Source organism: Canis lupus, chromosome 19 (assembly GCF_048164855.1).
Source record: "Canis lupus baileyi chromosome 19, mCanLup2.hap1, whole genome shotgun sequence".
NCBI classification, from domain to species: Eukaryota; Metazoa; Chordata; class Mammalia; order Carnivora; family Canidae; genus Canis; species Canis lupus.
In genome coordinates this window covers 41,691,986-41,712,388 of record NC_132856.1, presented here as the reverse complement: position 1 = coordinate 41,712,388, position 20,403 = coordinate 41,691,986, and the positions used below count along the sequence as shown (strand labels likewise).

The following is a 20,403-nucleotide window of genomic DNA, read 5'->3' as shown; positions in this document are numbered from 1 at the left end:
GCCACAGAAAGGTTATATGGCAGACACAACAGCAGCAGGCTGTGGTCAGGGGCGGACAAAGGGCCTGGATTAGTGCATCCAGTACAAGCAGACCACCAGGTGCTAGACATTTGGGGCTGTGCAGTAAACTTCCAGCACAATCCTGTTGCAGCCCATACCTAGAAGGCCTTCTAACAGTATGCTAGCACCAGCATTCAGCTTGGCAATTTTACCATTTCTGCAGGTTCTCACACCCATCTCTCCAGGCTCCACTCCATAGCCAGCAACCCTACACTGCCCTTGTGCCATGTTCCCATAAGAAAAAGCCAACACTGGTCACAAGGGTAGCTTTCTGCAGGAGCTCCCTCTGCTCACTGCCCTCTCTAACTCCAACTGAGCTAAGGTGTACTAGCAGGGCCTACATGCTAAGCTTCTTGTAAGACTGGCCCCAGAGACTTGGAGCAAGGATGGATCTACAGGGCTGCCAATATCCTGCACCATCTCTACCTACCTTCTACTCTTTCTGACTTATCTAAATACTCACCTCATCAGTACTTCTGCTCCCCATCTCCTCTGGCTGGAGACACCCACCCTTACCCTCAAGCAACTGGACAGAGGAGGAGGCAGCATTATCCATAAAAAGAGGTGAGGAGAGCAGCCCCAGTGGCCCAGTGGTTTGGTGCTGCCTTCAGTCCAGGGTGTGATCCTGAAGACCTAAGATCAAGTCCCACGTTGGGCTCCCTGCATGACGCCTGCTTCTCCCTCTGCCTGTGTCTCTGCCTCTCTGTTTCTCATTAATAAATAAATAAAAATCTTTAAAAAAAAAAAAAAGAGGTGAGGAAGTTTCTCATAAGATTTGCCCTTGCTGGGATCCCTGGGTGGTGCAGCGGTTTGGCGCCTGCCTTTGGCCCAGGGTGTGATCCTGGAGACCCGGGATCGAGTCCCACATCGGGCTCCCAGTGCATGGAGCCTGCTTCTCCCTCTGCCTGTGTCTCTGCCTCTCTCTCTCTGTGTGACTATCATAAAAAAAATAAAAATAAAAATAAAAGATTTGCCCTTGCTATTGGATGCCTGGGTGGCTCAGCAGCTAGGTGCCTGCTTTTGGCTCAGGTCGTGATCCTGGGGTCCAGGATCAAGTCCTGCATCAGGCTTGCTGTAGGGAGCCTGCTTCTCCCTCTGCCTATGTCTATGTCTCTCTCTCTTCTGTCTCTCATGAATAAATAAATCTTAAAAAAAAAATTTTCCCTTGATATGTGTATGTGCAAGGTAACAGAGGCTCTGAGATTAGGACAAGACTGCAGACCCACGATGGGTGAACAGCCTGGGGCAAAGTCCAGGAGCCAAGGTCTCAAAGACTCGAAGAAATGGCCTAGCAGGACACTGCACCTTCCATTCCACACAATGGCAGCCAAGACGAGCTCTGGGCTTGCTGCCTGTCCTCTTTTTGGAGCAGGATCTTTCTCCCCAGAGCATTTCTTTCTGCTCTGTTCTCCACTAAGGGATCCAGATGGTGCTCAGACTACAGCAAGAAAGACTTGATACTAGGAAAGGAGAAAGACAGTACTCCAGTGCTTCCTGTTCCCCAGCAAGTCCTCCATGACCTGCTGTCTGGCTGTCAGCCGCAGGCTACTCCAGTGCATACACCTTTTACCCCAGCCTCTGAAGCCTCATGGGGTATGCATCCATTCTTTAGGTGTGAAGTATTGATAATGATGTCAAACATAGCTGCCTCCACGTGAGACCCAGAACTGGTGGGATCAAAGGATGGCAGGTAGGCCTCAGAAAGATGATGGCTTCGTGACCCACAGGGGCTGAGGTAGGATCCCACAATCTTTCCTCAGACAGAGCACTTTCAGGGTCTTTAGTGTGCACGTGCACACACACACGAACACACCCTCTAGATGATGGGTAAAGGTGTCCACAGCACCTGGTGCATCACACTCACTAGGTCTGCTTATTTATCATTTATTTTTAAAATATATTTAAACAGCAGCAATCACTTCCAAAATGCAAAAAAAAAATTACAATTTTTAAGAATAAAATTATAACGTTTATGATGCGAGTCAGAAAGAATTGAAGGTACAACTGAGAATCAAATCACCGCAGCACTGAGGGGTGGCTGGAGAAGCCAAGACCCATGGTTTGGGAGGGTCAAGCTGACAAGAGGGCCCAACCTGTGAGGTTCCCACCTCAATCATACCCCCAACCCAAACTGATGAAGCCAGTGTCCTCTGGGTTAGAGAAAGAGAAGCGGCAAAGAGCTGGCCCTTTGTCAGGGATTCCCCAAACCCAGTCCCCACCCCACCCCACCAGCCAGGGACCTGCTAATCGACCTCCTCCATGTTGCTGTAGGTGGGGGCTGGGCGGTCCACAGAGGGGGCGAAGCGTTCAGGGGCTGTCCGCGTGGGGGCCACCTCGGGGGCCTGGCCAGGGCCTAGTCCCTGCAACAGAATATGAGGACAGGGGTTGGGGGCTGCCCGGTATGCTGCCTGGCATCCCGGGGGTGCTGGCTCAGAGTCCCGGCACCCAAGGGAGGGCCCCAAGGCAGGCGCAGACAGCAGCGGCGTTGAGACAGAGAGACAAGATTGGGCCTGAACAGTCTCACTTTATTAACACTTTAAATACAGGAAGCTGCTTGGGCAGGGCTAAGCCCCAGGCCAAGGATCAGAGCAGCAGGACAAACGGACAGACAGCTGGACGGATACCCACCCTAGGATGCTCTGCCCCTGCAGGAACCACATTCCCCACCCTCTTCCACCAGATGCACACACTGAGGCCCAAGCCCAGAGTTGGTCCCCACCACAGAGGCAGGCATTGCCCGGTAGGCAGGCAGGTGGGCCAGCTCACAGCAGCTGCCTGCGAGCTCATCTCCAGCAACTCTGGGATACCAGAGGATAGAACATGTTGAGCACGAGGGCCACCAAAGCTGCCACGGTGCCCAGAACAAAGTACCGGAGACAGCCCTCATCTGATGTGGTAGGGCCACGTGGTGGGGGGCCCACCCAGTCTTGGGGCCCCCAGGGACCCAGGGGCACAGGCCCCTCGGGTACCGGTTCCTCCTCGGCCTCCAGCTCCCGCCAAATCCGGGAAGCCTACAGTGTGCGGAAACGGCCATCAGCACCTGGGGCAGGGGGTAGGGAGGGACCCGGTGTTCCCAAGACCCCTGGCCATGAAGTCCCACCCATGGTGACTGGCAATAACCCCTGACACAACCCAAGTCAAGCAGCTGGGAGGTGGGCAGATGGGAGCCAAGTGGGCGATTCTCAGGGTTGTCCAGACAGAGCACCAAGGCAGGCGAATCTTGACAGCATTTTGGCCCCGTCAAGAAGCTTCCCAATTGACATGCAGCTTCCCACAGGGGTTGGCCAAAGGAGGGAGGAGATAGTTAGCTGGCCAGCTTTTTTTTTTTTTTTTTTTTTTTTTGCCAGCTTTTTAACCCAGGCCTCCCACAGAGGAGCTCATAGAGGATAGAACTGCCAACCCGAGTAATCTGGCTCCCTCCCACCCATGTCCAGATAGACTGTGACTGTCTTCTATCAGGATTCCTCTGCATCTGACCAGAAAGGGCTCAAGGGAGGAGAGGACAGCAAAGAAGAAACCAGTCAAGAGATACAGCTGTGCCCACCAACCAGAACTATGGCTCTCTACATCAGTAAGGGACAGAAGAACCCGAGGGCTCAGCAGGGATAGACGCTCACCTCAGAGAAGGTGGCGGCCACCCTAGCCCAGGCTGGGTCTGTGGGCTGGCTGGCATGTGAGGAAGGTGCATGGGGAAGCTGGGAGAATGTAAGGTACAGTCTATCTATGACAACCTACCCAGTGAGATTCAAAGCAACTACTTAGCCTGTGCCAAGAGAATGCCTATATGTATGCCAACAGCAATGTGCTGGTGTGTGTGCACCTTTATAAGTGTCACTACAGCACGGGAATCCCTCCAGTTAGGACTCTGATGTAAGAGGATCACGAATCCCAAGACTCCAGGGACCTATGGCTGGAGGAGAAAAGGCTGTGCCCCACCCCATCCCATCTGTGAGTTGAGCTCCCTAGCCTGTGAAGCCTCTCCCATGCCTCACCTGGCTGGCAGCAGCCTCAGCTGCAGGGCCTAGGTCTGGGTGGTGCTCAGAGTGACCTGCCCTGGGGGGCCTCTCCACAGGAGAGTTTCGCCGACGGTAGAAGAGTACATAGGCATAACGCGTCACGACCTGGCTCTCGTCTACTGTTGTCACCGTGCTGTCATCAAACAAGCGCCAGCCTACAGCGAGGTGGGAAGAGTGTGAACATAACCTGCACCACCACCCATACCGCCTATCCTGCTGGCTGCGTGTGCCCTCACCCACGTCGCTGCGCTGGCTGCTGCGGTCATTGGGTAGACGCGCACAGGCAGTGTAGTGGCCGCCAATCATGCCTCCGTAGTGGTTGATGACAGCATACAGGTCGTAGCTAGGCAGCTGTTCCTCTTTCTGACCGATGCAGAACTTGCTCAGGTCCAGATTCCTGTGGTCCCAGCCACAGAAACGTGAGACAGTCAATAAGTACCCAGGATGCTACACCCGCCACGACCAGACCACAGGGACCAGGGCTCATGGCTCACCGAACAGGGAACTCCACCAAGTCATTGATCTTGTCACGCCAGATGAAACTCCGAAAGGAGAAGCGCTTGAGCTGAACAATAAGTACGTTAGGAAGGCGCCATAGCAACAGTTGCTTGGAGGCCTCTCGGTGTTGTTTACACTGTGGGCAGTACCTGGTAGAAGACCAGAGGTGGGGTCAAGGCCAGCAAATCTCCACTCTACCCAGCCCACTCCCTGCCTGCTGCCCTGTCCTCACCAAGCCTCCTCCGGTGCCAGCACCTCAGGCCGAGTGAAGAGGTTCAGGCACTGGTCCAGAGTGAAGTGGCCAGCACGGGCAGCCTCACCAGCAGACCCTGGATCCTCAGCACATTCCAGCTCCTTGGAGGCTACCAACACAAACTCCTGTAGACGCTCATTGTTTCGCCAGACTAGAGCCAGACTACAGTCCTCACCCAGCTCCAGGGGGGTGTCTCCTAGAAATGGGCAGGGAGAGGGGTCACGTAGCTGCGGGAGTGGCCAGCCCAGGCCACCCCGTGGCTCCCACCCATAGCCTCAGACACCTTTGTCCTCTAGCCGCTGCTCTCGGTTAGATGCATCAATTTTATAGATGAAGAACTGGGGTGTGTGGGAGTTCATGGCTTCACTTGGATGCTGATATCCGGGCACAGCAGCTGTGAAGAAACATAAAATCAGAGCTCTCCTACCTACTGGGACCTAAATAAGCTTCCCCCAACCTCCCCTACCCCAGCCGCAGAGCCTTTTAGCAGACTCTTACCTTCGGGCCGAGACACCCTCTCACCAGCAGGCAAGGAGCCAACTTCAACAGGCCCACTGGCCAGCACCTCAGAAGAAACGCCACTGGTGCTGGGCACAGGGCCCCGGTCAGGGGCCGCCCATGCCCGAGGGACCCCTGTGTCCCCCTCAGCCACAGGGGTCACCAACTGGAGCTCAGGCGGCTGAATCGGGTCCCTCTCACTGTCCCCAGCCTCCAGGGAGCTAGTGGAGAGCAACGTAGTGCAGCCAGGGCCCTGGGACTCCAAGGCCATGCGGCCAGGCTGGAAGGGTGGCTGGAATACACTCACAGAGTACCTGGCAACAGGCAGCAAGGCAAGTAAGAATCCTGACAAGCCTACCTGACATCTCTGCTCCCCCAACTACCCCACCCTAATCCAACCACTGGGCACTCACCGGGCATAGCCCTCTAGCAGCTGAGCAAGACGAGCGTAAATGAGACGTGAGGCAGGTACACTGACCAGAAATGGGTAGCCAATATTCTCAGGGCGGCAGAGACCCTTGTGGTCAGGCCAGTGGGTTTTCTGGCAGAGCCTGGAGGGAAGGGGGAACTAAGAATAGGGCCAAGGCCCCACTTCTTTATGACTCTCCACTGGGGGCTAGCCTCTGTCCTTAGGAACTGCATGTGCCAGCCCTACCCCCTACCCCAACCCTTAAAAGTCAGACTCTTGCAGAGTAGAATGATAAGCAAGGGGTTTTAAATATGTGCCTTTATGTGGAGAGGAGGTAGGATGGCAAGTGAAACATGGACAGCAGGGTTTGGGAGGGGGAGACCACAGGGTCCTCACTGGTTGCAGTAGCCCACGCGGTAGCACCGAGTACAACGCTTCAGCTTCTCATCTTCTGACTGCTGCTTCCGCTGGCAGGCTGCACACTTGGAGATGGGGATGCTGGGCACCTGGGGGCGCTAGGGTGGGTTGTTTGGCTCAGCAAGGCCAGCTCCGGTGAACATGCCCCTGTTCCACAGGGCCCTGTGTCATCAGGTTGGTCCTCACTTACCTGCTGCACCTCTAGCACCACCACCCGTTCCTTAGCCAACTCTGGGGATAGCAGCTCAAAGCAGAGGAGTGTGTCAGATGGGGACACGGTGTCCAATGAGTGGGAGGGCAGGAACACACGGTGGAAACGATTCTTTATCACCTGGGGGGCAGAGAACACACAGATCCTATGTGAGGACGAACCCTTTCTCTAGCCCTGACTCAGGGCACAACAAGGAGGCATGGCCCTGAACTTGGATCTGGGCAGCAGAGGGGAGACTGTGGCCTTAAAGCATCATATGCCTCTGCTGGCACCAGCTTCAGTGCCCAACAAAATAAGCAGCCTGGTGCATCAGAGAGTCTGAAAGCTGGGAGTGGGAAAGGTACCTACCAGACCAGCACTCCATACCTAAGGCCTCTACTCTATCAATCAGTGGGGCCCTGCTGAGACTGCAACATGGCTGTTATGGTGGGGCCATATCTGAGGAGGCTCCTTCCTACTTTTATCCCCAAAGACAGCACTTCTAGGCCAGAAGCTAGGAATCTTTGTGAAAGACTAGCACACAGATCTGGGATAATATGAGGGAGCAGCAGGATAGAGGGAGAACCACAGCTGCTAGAAAGCTCCAGCTCCTTGTATGAAGATGGAAAAGCAGCTGAGGGTCCCCACCAAAGGGGGAGTAAACCCTGACGATGGCAACCTGGAGAACTGAGGGCACTTTTGTTACACAACCCAAATACCTGGCTTCAACCGTGCCTAAACCCCTAACATACCAGTGGGTTTTGTGGAGTCACATGTACATAGGTGTATAGGTATGAATTCAGACGTATGTGTTCACATGGGTTTGTGTTGAAAGCACGTATATATATCTGTGTGCCTAAGACTCTAGGGAAGGACAGATGTACCTCAGCCAGACGCAGGTTCTCAGGCTTCACGTGGACACTCTGAGAGAGGGAGTCCAACACTTCACTTGCGCTGGAGTTCTCCTTGCTGATGCTCACCAGAAACTGGTAACAAAAGTAGAGTCCATGGAGGAGGTGGACCAGGGTCTCTGGGACGCCCAGAAATAGGAGCCCACTTCTCTCACCTTGATAGGCTTGCTGTGGGGCTCCCGGGCAAAATAGAAGACGGGGAGAACCTTCTGCTTCTGTGGCAAGGGTACCGGCAGGTAGAGGAATGGGTCGAAAGTGATGGAGACCTGGGATACACAAGTGGCACCAGGTGGCTGCACAGGGAGTGAGGGATGGGATGCTACACCCAGGGGGCCCAACCCAGGTACTCAGATGGCTCTAGGGCCTCAGTATTCTCAACTCTCAGGCTTGAGAATACTGTACAGACTAGGACGGCCACCAGGAGAGAATACTCCCTCTTTCTGGCAATTGAGGCCTTGCTCAGCCTCGCCACGTATCAATTTGTCTCTCACCTGTACCCTAAATGTCTTTCCAATCTTACCCATACCCCGGCCCCACCATATAAGCTGGCTTTGAACCCAAACACCCCTTTTATCTCAGTTAGGAGAGCCATCTAGCCTGACCTCCGCAGCCCACAAAGAAGCTGAAGACCTCCCTGTCAGTCTCTTTGCTCAAACAACATCTTGAGATGTACATGCCCCCACCTACAAATTAACCAGGCTATCTAGACCAAGCTAGGGGCATCTTTCCAGGGAAGCCCTTCACACCTTGGCACACACAGGGCACACCAGCTTCGACTTATACTGCCCCTGAAATAGGTCTACGATGAAAGAGTCATTCCGCATCTTATGCCGCTGCCATGCTTCTTCAGCCACCACCTGAGGAGCAGAGTGGTGAGGATCAAGGAGACCCAGGGACTGGGATATGCATGAGATATGCCCACCTCTGCCCACAATCCTGACCTCATCAGGCCGCCCATCCGAGTCCACAGTCTCTGTGTATGGCTTGTTCTGAATGCGATTCAGGTCTTCATGCAGCCCATCCAGCAAGAAAGCCATGAACTCCTGGGCATCATGCTGTGCATAGCCTGTGAACTGGCTGGCCTTGCTCGCCACAATGGCCTGGATACAGGGGCCAAGTGTGAGCACGGAGCCCCAAAACCCACCACATACCCAGCTGGCTAGCCTTCCCCACCCTATCTAGCCAGGGTGGGAGTGGCCACAGATCACCTTCAACTTGGAAGGCTGGAAGGCATGGTGAGTGCCCTTCCATAGCGCCCGGAGCAGCACAGCAAAGCCAATGGCCAGACGCCCACCAGTCCCCAATGGGTTGTTGTAGTTGATCTCAGTCTCAAAGGAGCGGTCTAGGGACAGCAGCCAAGTAGAAGTGTGAGCGGGGAAAGACATCCCCTCTGCCCACAGCCCCTGGCTCCTGGTCCTGCTCTCACCATGGAAGAAGTCACGGAGCTCCCGAGTGTTAGACAAAGACTGAATAACACTGTTCATGAAGCAAGTGTTGCCTAGGTTGACAAGGCCAGTGAAGCCTGGCAGACACACCTTCTTCTCTTCCTCCTCCTCTTCCTCCACACTGTCTCCACTCACTGGGCTATGGGGCATTGGAGGCACCATACATGTGGGCTTGGGCTGTAGGAGCAAGGAGGGGCATGAAAGAGTAGCCCTGAGGCTCTCCAGCCTTTACCCTTGGCCCTCCCCACCCCAGGATTCTCACCGAGGCCAGGTGTGGCTCTGGCTTTGGGGCTACATGCTCCATGGGCGTACGGGCAGCCACACCATCCAACCCCGTGTCCTCAGACCGAGGCTTGGGTTTTTCCTTCTCCACAGCCCGAGCTTCCTCCTGTCCTGTGAGGGGGTGAGGGGTGCCTCCTGGTGGTGCTGAATCCAGAGGGGTTGGACCTGTCGGCACGGCAACCTTTGCACCACCCACTGCACCTTAAAAAGGGGGAATGAGGGGGCTGGTGGTTAGCAGCATGTGGCAGGGGTTGGGGGTCCGGGTTATGAAGGCTGGACAATGAAGGGAGCTCGTGTGCAGACCTCGTGCAGCTGGGGCCTCCAGGCCCCCCCAGCGCTGACTTTGCCGCTTACGGAGGCAGATGTCAATGCGAGAGGCGGTGAAGCAGAAGGTGCACTGCTCAGGTTCAATCAGGTTCCTGTGGGGAAAGGCTGAACTCAGGGACTTAGGTGAAGTAGGTGTCGGGCTAGCTGGGCCAGGGAGACTGAGCCCAGGGTGGGACAAGGCACAGTGCTTGGGGGCCGAGAACCACCCACCTGAGCTTCACCTGCCAACGGAAGAGGGTGTGGGGCCCACAGCCCGGGTGTAGTCTCAGGAAGTTTCCATCCCTGCAGAAGCAGACCAGGGAAAGGGCAGTAGGAAGGGTAGGGAAAAAGAGCATGAGATACACTGTCCTGCCTGAAGTGTACCCTCTGCCCCAGCTCCTGCCTACCCACCCACCTGGTCTGGAAGATAAGTGTGAAGTCCTGCTCGCGGAAAAGCACTCGAGAGGTGTCCCTGCGGATTTCTTTCACGTACACGTGCACCACCACGGAATCTGGCCCCTTCTCATATGAGTCATTCTTGACAAATGCCAGGTTCACCATGGATTCCGGCTCTACGTTGAGACCACAGCTCAGCACCACCCAGGACAGGTTCCAGCCCACTGCTGTTCTATTCCCTATCCACCCACCAACCTTGCAACCCAACCTAGGGCTCTGCCTGCCCACCCCTAGCCCCACCTTTACCATCCACCAAGGTTACAGCATCTGCTGCCACTGCCATCTCCTCTTTGGAACGGTCACCTTTCTCAGGGTCTCTGCTCCGGGACATGGCTGGGGAGACTGGGTCATTCCTGGGAGACACAGTCTTTTCTCCTGTCAAGAGTGCTAGATTCTCCTCTGAGCCCAAGAGGCAGGTCTGGGGGTTCAATGGTGGTACCCGGAGCTGTTCCTCAGCTTCTGCCTATTTGTGGCAAGATTGTGGGCAGGATCAGCTGCAGGTCTGGCAGGTGGCCCCCCACTGCTGACCATCTCCCAACTCTCCCCTCTCCCAGCTCCCACAGGTACCCCACTCTCACCTGGGTGGCTGTCTCAGCCAAGAAGGGGGGGGCATCACCCCGGGGTCCAGGCCCATCTCTGGACCCTTCCCCCTCTGGCCCTCTGCGGAGATGCACAGCCCTCTTGGCGCTGGGGCCTGCCTGGGCCCCGGGGCCAGCCCCTGCGCCTACCTCACCACGGCCCTGGGCCCGCTTCTGGTTCCGGGCCTCCTGTTTAGCCCGACGGGGCTCAGGGCCTGGCTCCAGAGCAATGGGAGATGGCTCCTGCCCATTCTCCTGGCACCGCAGCCCTGGTACCACCTCCTGGGTCCCTAGAGGTTTCTTCTATCAAAGATACAGCAGTCAGGCCCTGTCAACTACACTGGTTATCCCTACCCTACTCTGCTGTGGAACTTACCAGAAGAGAGGGCCATGTGAGCAGAGGCACCTTCTTGGGCAGTGCCAGCTGCAGGAGGCCACCTTTACGAGCTTGTACTTTGGTGCAAGAACTTTCTATTTCAGCGTAGAAAACACCACCCCACTGCCGACCACCTGGAGACAGAGTAGGGGCAGTGAGCTAGGGTGGGAAATATCAGAGGATTCAAATACACCACTGGGCTCAGGGCAGATGGACATACCTGGAAGCCGCACCACGCAGTCTGTGTCCGTGAAAGCAGCATCCACTTCCTCCAGCCGCAGGGGACCTGCTCCCACACGCAGCTTGACAATCACCTCATCTGCACTCTGCCTCCAATCAAGCAACAACTCTGTAGGAGTACCAATGAGACTATGAGGGTCTCCATAAGCTCCTGATGGAGATAAACAGGTGCCAGAGACCCAGCCCTAACAGAACTGCTCCAGATGAAGGCATTATAGCCCCAGTGTTTCCTCCCCACCCCCAGCAATCTAGCACCCAAAAGGCCTATTTATTACTCACCCTCTTTGGCCTGCTCCTCCCGAGAAGATGCCGACCCTGACAACAAAGAACCGGGAAATGATGATGGGGAGGTAGTCTCCAAGACCCTACCACTCCACCAAGCACCATCTTCAGGATCTCAGCCAGGTACCTAGACTTAAAGCTGAGACTCTACCAAGCCTGCTCTGAGTCCTTCTCTCAGTATCAGACCAAAACAGAAGGAACAGTAAAAATGTCATCTCTCAACCCTTAGTCTGCATGCTCAACAGGGTGGAGGAGGAGACCACAAGTACTGTGGGAATATCACAATCACCTCTCCTAGGATCTCCATCCTTGCTCTCCTGGTTTGCTCGATCCTTCTGCTTCTTCTTACTGGTGGCCTCCTCCAATCCTGGGGGACCCCTCCTTGGGCCTGTGGCGCTGGCCCCACCAGACATCTTGAGCCGCTTGGTCGACAGCCAGAGTGCCCCGGGGTCGGTAACGGCGTCTGGGTCAGGGCTGCGGCGCTTTCTTCCTGGCCCAGCTATCTTGGCAACTCTTTGGGGCCAAATTCTCCAACAAGGAACCGACAGCCTAATGAAAAGGGACCAGTGATCACCACCAAGGCCCAACAATTTGCTCCTCAGTCACAGCCAGGGCTCAGCAACCCCAGAATATGACTAAGCCTATAGAACACTATCTCTCCATCACCTAATGTAACCCTGGACACTCTCAGACTATTCTGAAGGAATAAACAATACAAGTAGCAACAACTTCTGGCAGAGACTCCTAAATGCCTGCCATACAGACCCACAAAGATAGGAGCCTTACTGAGGAGGCGCCAGGTCAAGGCAGCCATAGCCTGGAACCTGTCTCCTCAACCAATCTGGAGAGAAGCCATGGCTCCAACCCACAGGGCTGGCACTCTGAGCAGGGTGCTCACTTTTCTTCACTCTCACTGGCTGCTTAGTCACCACCCAAGAAGTAGGAGGTGGAGGAGGAAGGCAGAAAGGAGAAGACGATCAAACAGCAAAGGGACCAGGCTCTGTGGCTCAAGACAGGCTCAGCCCAGGTGCTATCATTGCCCAGGCAAGGTCCTGGTGTTAAGATACTCCACCTGTCACCTGCCAACTCCCACCCTCCTCGAATTTATTCCTATGCACGGTTTGGTTTTTCTTCCCACATCCCAGAAGACATTTTCCTCTCCAACTGCTATCCCAAGCAGAAAAGGGCCTGCAAAAGCTGGGGAGAAAAGAGTAGCTGTCACACTACCCTTTCAGCAGCAATCTTGCCCCAGAGCCAAGGCAGGACAAGCATCCAGTTTGAGAATGAAGCCGACATCATCCCCTTCTTTTCCAGGTCCACTCACTCATCAGCACTGGGCTAGAGACTTTCTATTCAGTTTCCCACAGACCCATCAGTAGATTCTGGACTGTTTTTCCATCCAAAATAAAGTTTTCAAAATTGAGACAACAGTGGGGATGAACTATGAATCCAGGACCCGTTGCAGCCTGACCCGAAATGGTAGTAAATATTGACTACTTTGTGTTCCCCAAGGTGTGTGTGTGGTGGAGGGTTAGAGGGACGTTCTTCTATGGGGGACTAGGAGGTTGGATCTTTAATGACGACAGATCCATAGCTGGGGGGGGGGGGGCACCCTCCGCCTCTGCACCAGGCCTCTGCTTAAGGTCGCGTCCCTCCCACTTCTCCTGGGGATACCGAGACAAGAAAGGGGCTGTCTAGAGACCATTCCGACCTATCCTGCTGCACGGGGTTACTGACTAGAGACCAGCGCCCCGGCAGGGCTGCGGCTCAGCTCCAGCCTCCAAACCCTGGGCCCGCCACCACCTCCTCCAGGAAGCCGCCTTCGTTAGCCGCCAGCCCTCTCGGAGGCAGGAGGCCGACCCCGGGGGTAGAGTAACGGCCCCGCCTGCATCGGTGGGCCCGGCACGCCGCGGGGCTCGAGGGGTCGAGGCTGGCACGGCCCGTGACCTTGAACAGGCAGCCCGGGGCTCGCGTCGCGGCCTTCCCGGCTCCAGCCAGACAGGCCAGTGGCGGCCCGTCCCACTCACCGAGCGAGGCCGCCGCCGCCAGCCCTCTTAGGGCCCTGGCAACCCGCTCTCGGTTCCGGTTCCGGCGTCTGGTCGGTTCCGGTTCCGGCGCGCCCCTCCCCCGTCCCGTCGCCGCTGCCGCCGCCTCGGCCGCTTGTTTTGTTTCGACTTCTAGTTAAGGCCGCGGGTGGCGAAGCGCCTAGCTAGTGACGCACTTCCGGTGGGAGCGGGCACGCGGCGGCGGGCAGCTCCGGGGCGGGCCCGAACGGAGGAGGCGGGACTCCGGTGGCTTGGCCTCGCCCTGGCCCTGCTGGTGGTATCCTGAGATTCCGCCCAGAGACAACGCCCTCTCCAAATCAGAGTCCAGACAACGCGGTGGGGATTCACAGCAGTTTATTGAAGGCCTAGTCAGGGTGGGAACTTTTCCATGCAGAGGCAGTAACGGGGGTGCGGCGGGGCTGGGGGCTGGGGTAGGAATCCTGCAAGAGTCACTGGCAGGTGTTGTAGATCTGGACCTGCAAGTTGATGGCTTGAAGCACACTACGCATCCTGGCCTCCAGCCCATCCAATTGGGCTGCTTTGCCTTCCAGTGCCCGCTCGTTCTCCTCATAGGTGCCTTCCAGCTCTAGGACAGGCAGGTCTCAGCTGAAAGGTCCTACTCCCACAGTCCCACACCTCTGGCATCCACCCACTCCAATCCTCACCTTGCAGTCGTTGCAGCTTGTCCTGCGCAGCCTGCAACAAGCCACGAGCTTCATCCCGAAGTTGTTCTGCCCGCACCTGTGCAGCCAGCACACCCTGGGCCTTGCGCTCAGCCAAGGCCTTCACTGTCTGGTACTGGTCGCCTAGTGGGCCCTGCAGCAGCTGGGAATATAGAGGGCAGAGTTAGCGTGGTGGCCCAGTGGAGGCCCAGCCTCTACCCCAACCCTCACCAGCTGGCTCTGGCTCTACCCACCTGCTCAGCCTCCCGGGCACGACCCTGGGCACTGCCTGCTGTTTCTTCAGCACTAGAGGCTGCCAGGCTATTCCCTGCTCGTTTCAATTTCAGAGCCTCCAGGAGACCATCCAATTCTTGAGCCCGCTCACCTGCAGAACTCAGTGCCTGCTCTGCACCTGCCATCTTCGCCTGCACCTGTCACGGGTGGACCCAGGGTTAAACAGGTCTATGGGTGCATGCCCATAATCTTGCCCCACTGATGTCCCAGAGAGACCACACCTGGTGCAGGGTCCGCTCTGTGTCCTGTGTGTCAACTACTGCCCCCTGGATGGCGCCCTGAGCAGCACCCTGTGCCCTCTGGGCTTCCTCCAGTGCTGCCTGTACTGTTTCTGCCTTCTGCTTCTCACCCTCAGCCCGGCTCCTGAGGAAGAGAGCGAATCAGGGCCTATAAGTATCAGGACCAGGTGTCAAGGATAGGGGCCAGGGTCATGGTCAGACCTTGCCCGCCGTGCATCTTGTAGTAGCTGCTCTGCCCGACGCACATCTCCCACTGTACGCGCCAGGATTGTGTCCACATCTGCCAGGCTCCGGACTCTCTCTGCAATTGCACCTGCCAGGTGCTGTATCTGCTCAGGTGATGCTGGGATGGAGAGCTCTAGCACTCTTGTGGCCACCATCTCAATGCTATCGGGATCAGCCCCCTCCTCTATGGAGACACAGGCAAGGGCTTAGGGACACAGATTCTCCAGCATGGGCATCAGACACAATCTTGGGGTGTGAGACCACACATGGAATATGAGTTTGCTAATAGGCATAGTGATGTAACTACAAGAACTGTAAGTGGGCACAGACTTGGGGGTCATGGACTTGAGGACCACATATAGGCAAGGGTTTAGGAACTAGACGTGGGGTTATAAACATAGATCCAGTGCAGGCCCTGACCCAAGTATAAACCCAGGGAATAAGTATGAACACAGACACAAGTGAAACAACCACATGGCCTGGGCCACACGGGAGGCTCACGGCTGAGGAAGTCCTTCACACTCTGGATAAGTTCCCGAAGTTCTTGGTTGGCCTTCTCCACCTGTCCTCTGGAAGCATTAGCTTTGTCCAGGGCTGCCTGGGCCCGTTGCTGTGCCTCGCCTGCTTGCCGACGGGTCTCAGCCACCTGGCTGAGGATGCCTCCACCTTCTGCCAGTGCCCGCTGCAACTCTGCCTGTGTGTGCCGGGCCCGACCCAGTGCCAGGTCCGCCATGGCTACTGCCCCATTGCAGCCGAGGCCCCCACAGCGGGGCTGCCCATCCTCATCCAGACAGCCAGCACCCCCGCAAGGGCTTGTAGCACAGGGTGCATCCCCTGGGGGTCCACACACCTGCCAGGCACAGAACAAGTCAGGGCCCTGTGGAAAGAACAGCCACACCTACATGTCCCACCCTACACTTGTGCCTTACCAGTTCATTTATGGCTGTCAGGCTCAGGGAGTGGGTACGGGCAGAGAGTTTGCCTAGTGCCTGCTGGTTGGCCTTATGTTTGCGGTTGAAGTCCTCCCTCTGGGCACTCATTAGCACCTCTGTACGGTGCCGAGTATCTGCTGAGTTGCTCACAGGGCTAGGCACTGTCAAAGCTGATGTGTTGGCACGATGTTCTGCCTCTGCAGAGAGACTGTGGGCGTGGCGGATGCTGTCATAGGCACCTATATTGGGCAGAGGCTGGCAGTCAGCAAAAGATCACCAAATCTGGGGTGCCTGGGATAAGCATCCAACTCATGATTTTGGCTTAGGTCATGATCTGAGGGTCACTGAGATCAAGCCCTATGTTGGGCTCCGCCCTAGACTTGGAACCTGCTTAAGATTCTGTCTCCCTCTCCTTCTACCCCTCCCCACTCACACTCTCTAAGAAGAAAAAAAGATCATTCAACCCTGGTCCACCTGCCTAGTTGGCTGAAAGCTCACCCAGGAAATTTGAATGCTTGAGCAGGTCCAGATGCTGGTCCAGCTGCCTCAGCGTGAGATTAAGCGCAAGCCCATCTCGCTCCAGACTGCTAAGTGCATGGTTGGCATTGAAGTTCTCATCCTGCACATCTGTCAGTTCTGCTTCCAGCTGGGTCAGGTGCTCAGTGGCCTCTCCAATTTCACGCCTGTGCCAGTGAGGAGTGGTGTTTAGAGAAGCTTCAGCCCTGGTCCATTGGGTCTCTGCCCCATCCCTCCATGTATCCTTAGACCCTTCCGCACCGCAGCTCCTCTGTGGCCTCCACGAGCTGTGCAGTGGAGGCAGCTGAGGTGTTGCGGGCACCCACGATCCCCTGCACAGTCCCCAGCTTCTCCTGGATGCGCCAGAAGCTGCTCTCAAAAGCACCCAGCACACCAGTCTGTTGTAAATCCTGCACCCGCTGCTCCAGGCGCCGTGTACGGGCAGCCAAATCCTGTACCACACGGTCCCAGTCCCCGAAGCATGTGTGACATGGGTGGCAGGCAGGAAAGACCCCGGAAAAGCCACGAGCACACTGGTCACAGCGCACGCCAGACACTCCTGGGCGGCAGCTGCAGTGACCTGTAGAACGGTGACACTGAGGTGTGTCTATTCCATGAGGGTCACAATCACAGGCTGTAGGAAAGGGCAGATCACAGAGTTAGGGTGCCAGCGGGGGCATCCTGGGAAGTCCCCCACCCACTCTGGCCCTGTTAGGACTCTCACCACGACACTGCAACCCAGGGTCTCCCCAGTGGAGCTCCTGGCATTCAGAACAGGTTCGCCCACCAAAGCCAGCACGGCAGTGGCACTGCCCTGTGAACTAGAGTGGGAACACGGCAGATTTCAAAGCTTCAATCAGAAGCTAAGTTCTTGAGACTCAAGACAGACAGATGACCCCATCCACCCAGGGATCCACAGCGGGGGGTCCTATACCTCATTGCAGGTGGGGCCTCTGGCTCGGCTTGGATGACAGGTACAGGGCTGGCAGCCATGGCCACTAGTAAGGTTCCAGAAGTTGGGGGCACAGCGGTCACAGGTAGGGCCCTGGACATTGGGGAGGCATGGGCACTGCCCACTGCTTGGGTCACAGTTGCAGCGATCAATGGACGGGCACTGCTGGGGATCTGTTCCCAGCAAGTTGCAGGTACAGCCTGTGCCAGTCAAGCACATTAATCAAGGGGGGTCCGAGCAGCAGAGCCCTACCACAGCCCTCCCCTCCCCATACTCTCCCACACTCACGGTGACAGCTCTGTCGGGCAGCCTGCCCATAGAAGCCAGGCTTGCAGTGGGCACAGTGTGGCCCCTCCGTGTGGTATAAGCAGCGCAGGCACTGCCCCGTGCGGGGATCACAGGCATCAGGGTCCATAGGGTCAATGTTCCCATTGCACTCACACGGTTGGCACTGGCCATCTGGCCTCGATGGGTCCCCAAAGTGTCCAGGGGCACAAGCTTCACACCGTAGCCCTGCCCACAGTTGGGGAAGGCATGAATGTTCAGTTCAGCTGCCCCACCCTGATCCCATGCCTGCAACTTATCTATCTACTCACCTGTGTACCCTGCCCTACAGTGGCACATGATCTGCTGGGAGTACCCATCCCGATGGCAAGAAGTAGCAAAGTGCCGCTGGCTCCCAGGGCCTTCAGGGCAGGGACAGGGCCGGCACTGACCCCCATATGGTAGCCTTGGGTCCCCATGGAAGCCAGCAATGCACCTTCAGGGAAGGACAGGAAGAAATATGTGATCCCTGAGCAGCCTTCAAACCCACCAACCCACTCCTTGCTGCTCCAGGCTCACCTTTCACAGTGCTCACCCCCTGTGTGATCACGGCAGCCCAGGCAAGCGCCTGTGTGGGTATCACATTCGTCGGCATGCCCATTGCAGACACATGGCTGGCAGCTAGGGAATCCCCACTGGCCACGCTGGCAGCGATCGCAGCGAAGCCCAAAGGCACCAGTTCGGCAGGGGCATTGCCCACTGGTCTCTTCACATAGGCCACTGAGTGCCCCCTCAGGGCTACACTGGCAGGCTGAGGGCAAGGCAGAGGCTGAACCAGGGAGGGGGGTTTGAGGGAATCTAGATGGGGTTAGGGTAGGAAAGTCACGGAATGGAAGAGAACTTCCAGTGTTACAGTGCTGGGAGTTTGGGGTCTAACGCAGAGTTAGAGAAAGGGAGAAGCAGAGTTGGAAAGAAAACAGTAGTGGGGGGAGAGAAAGTAAGAGGGAAAAAAGGCAGGCAAGTACCTTGACAGCCTGTGGGACCAAAGCCGTAGAAGCCAGGGGCACAGTGATCACAGCGGCGCCCCACCACTGCAGGTTTACACACGCACTGACCGCCATGAGGATTGCACTCAGAACTCAGTGAGCCCTGGGGGTCACACTGACAGGCTGTGGGGCAGGTGGGTAGGGCCAAGTCAGGCTGGGGCCCCACACCTCTGCCCCACCAACCCACAAAACACAGACACTCACGCAAGGCACCACTGTAGAGGAGGGTGGACAGACTGATAAGGAGGGGGGCGCAGGCCTCAGAGGGAAGGGTCTTGCTAGGCACCAGACCCTCCTCATGGCAACGGTAGCGTTCAAAGGTGGCACGGCGCTCCAGGGCAGCAGCATCACCCCCACTAAACATCTCTAGCACCAGGACACGGGGAAGCAGCACCAGCTGAAGAGATGAGCAAGGAAGAGGGAGATTTAGAGCCAGGACCATATTGGCACTACCAGAGCACTTAACACCACCATGGGCCTGCCTCTTCTGTCACAGGCCCCTCCTGTCCAGCCACCACTGCAGATCCCATCCACCCAGGGATCCACAGTGTCAGTGTCGGGAGAGGGACTGTTCACCGAGTCAATGAGCAGACTGGGTCCAGAGTAGGGAGCCTCGGTCTGGGCACTTCCCCCTGTTCGCACCAACTTCAGAAGCAGCTTGTAGGAGATGCCAGGCTCAAGACAGACAGGTCTGGGAAACACCATATACCTGGGGGTAGATAAAGACAGATATGGGGTTTACCCAGGGTCACTGTACCCACCATCCTAGGCCTCCCCACCCCGCACACCAACAACTAAATCATTGGCCAAGAGAGACACTAGGACTGGGTCATGCCAACAGACACTTGGACAGCCTGACAGAAAATCTATACAGGAGATACCCCCTTTTTTTTAAGATTTTATTTATTTATTCATGAGAGACACACAGAGAGAGGCAGAGACACAGGCAGAGGGAGCAGCAGGCCCCTGCAGGGAACCCAATGTAGAACTCCATCCCAGAACCCCGAGATCATGACCCAAGCCGAAGGCAGACATTCAACCACTGAGCCACCCAAGTGCTCCTATACAGGAGATTCCCACAAACATGCCTCACTGGAATCCTATACCTGTGCAGACCAATCTCTTGAAACATGCTCTACAACCTTGCAACCACACAGCATTTCCCTGGCAAAATACTTGCCAATTTTTCTTCAACAGCTTCCTCACACTTCCTCCAACTTTGACCTCCAACCTCTGCTCCTTTTCACTGAGACTATATCATTCTCCCTCAGCCACCTGGCCCTGCCTTTCCTAGGTCATTCTCATCAGCCTGCAACCCCATGCTAGGATTCTTTTTTTTTTTTTTTTTTCAAGATTTTATTTATTTACTCATGAGAGACACACACACACACACACACAGAGAGAGAGAGAGAGAGAGGCAGAGACACAGGCAGAAGGAGAAGCAGGCTCTGTGCAGGGAGCCTGACGTGGCTCGATCCTGGGCCTCCAGGATCAGGCCCTGGGCTGAAGGCGGCGCTAAACCACTGAGCCACCTGGGCTGCCCGTTTTTTTGTTTTGTTTTGTTTTTAAGATTTTACTTATTTACTTGAGTGAGAGAGAGTATGCATGAGTGTAAGAAAGCACAAGCAGGAGGAGGGGCAGAGGGAGAACGAGAAGCAGACTTCCCAATGAACAGGGAGCCCAACACAACACGATCCCAGAACCGTGAGACCATGACCTGAGCTGAAGGCAGACGCTTAACCAACTGAGCCACCAGGTGCACCACCCCCCATGCTAGGGTTCTTTTATCCCCCTTGAAAACATCTTCCTTCAATCCCTGAGTCTCCCTTAGCTGTTATCTTTGCTTTCCTGCCTAACAAATTCCTAAAACTGGACTGTGTTCATTGGCTCCACTCTAGCCTCCCACTCCAATGGGGTTTTTATGCCAACATGCCATGGAGACAGCCTATATACCAAGCTCACCATTGACCTCCATGCAGCCAAACCCAGAAGCCTCTTCTCTATTCCTGTC

At 56.0% G+C, this 20,403-nt stretch overlaps 2 protein-coding genes across 36 annotated transcripts in view; both read right to left on the bottom strand.

The window, feature by feature from the left end:
• Window positions 1–1,928: 1,928 nt before the first annotated feature.
• On the bottom strand, window positions 1,929–13,416 carry USP19 (ubiquitin specific peptidase 19). 24 transcript variants are annotated; one of them, XM_072786260.1, is made up of 27 exons: window positions 13,245–13,414; window positions 11,507–11,766; window positions 11,215–11,250; window positions 10,916–11,044; window positions 10,696–10,829; window positions 10,320–10,619; window positions 9,982–10,204; window positions 9,701–9,857; window positions 9,517–9,588; window positions 9,283–9,398; window positions 8,960–9,180; window positions 8,679–8,874; window positions 8,461–8,594; window positions 8,194–8,352; window positions 7,999–8,109; window positions 7,408–7,518; window positions 7,226–7,327; window positions 6,342–6,482; window positions 6,131–6,249; window positions 5,739–5,876; window positions 5,326–5,639; window positions 5,111–5,221; window positions 4,807–5,023; window positions 4,571–4,723; window positions 4,313–4,473; window positions 4,053–4,231; window positions 1,929–2,420 (listed from the first exon to the last, which is right to left on the bottom strand). In XM_072786260.1, the coding sequence occupies exons 2-27, from the start codon at window positions 11,628–11,630 to the stop codon at window positions 2,304–2,306; spliced, it is 3,975 nt and encodes a 1,324-aa protein (XP_072642361.1). In that variant the 5' UTR covers window positions 11,631–11,766; window positions 13,245–13,414; the 3' UTR covers window positions 1,929–2,303. The 24 variants fall into 24 exon arrangements, with proteins under 24 accessions (XP_072642361.1, XP_072642364.1, XP_072642366.1 ...); XM_072786263.1 differs by having other exon boundaries at window positions 9,988–10,204; XM_072786265.1 differs by having other exon boundaries at window positions 8,960–9,174; window positions 9,988–10,204.
• Window positions 13,417–13,599: 183 nt separating this feature from the next.
• The window catches only part of LAMB2 (laminin subunit beta 2), a 31,035-nt gene continuing 24,231 nt past the window's right edge, over window positions 13,600–20,403 (bottom strand). For 7 of the 12 annotated variants that reach the window (XM_072786247.1, XM_072786250.1, XM_072786242.1 and 4 more), the window contains 17 exons: window positions 18,969–19,101; window positions 18,597–18,789; window positions 18,372–18,515; window positions 17,926–18,175; window positions 17,679–17,842; window positions 17,371–17,595; window positions 17,065–17,282; window positions 16,855–16,951; window positions 16,392–16,764; window positions 16,113–16,297; window positions 15,612–15,853; window positions 15,154–15,532; window positions 14,659–14,866; window positions 14,440–14,581; window positions 14,179–14,355; window positions 13,928–14,087; window positions 13,600–13,848 (listed from right to left, as the gene is read on the bottom strand). In XM_072786247.1, the coding sequence (XP_072642348.1) occupies window positions 13,712–13,848; window positions 13,928–14,087; window positions 14,179–14,355; window positions 14,440–14,581; window positions 14,659–14,866; window positions 15,154–15,532; window positions 15,612–15,853; window positions 16,113–16,297; window positions 16,392–16,764; window positions 16,855–16,951; window positions 17,065–17,282; window positions 17,371–17,595; window positions 17,679–17,842; window positions 17,926–18,175; window positions 18,372–18,515; window positions 18,597–18,789; window positions 18,969–19,101 (3,427 nt within the window). In that variant the 3' untranslated portion in view covers window positions 13,600–13,711. The remainder of the gene's footprint in view (window positions 13,849–13,927; window positions 14,088–14,178; window positions 14,356–14,439; window positions 14,582–14,658; window positions 14,867–15,153; window positions 15,533–15,611; window positions 15,854–16,112; window positions 16,298–16,391; window positions 16,765–16,854; window positions 16,952–17,064; window positions 17,283–17,370; window positions 17,596–17,678; window positions 17,843–17,925; window positions 18,176–18,371; window positions 18,516–18,596; window positions 18,790–18,968; window positions 19,102–20,403) is intronic. The other 5 variants (XM_072786241.1, XM_072786246.1, XM_072786244.1 and 2 more) reach the window with 3 other exon arrangements.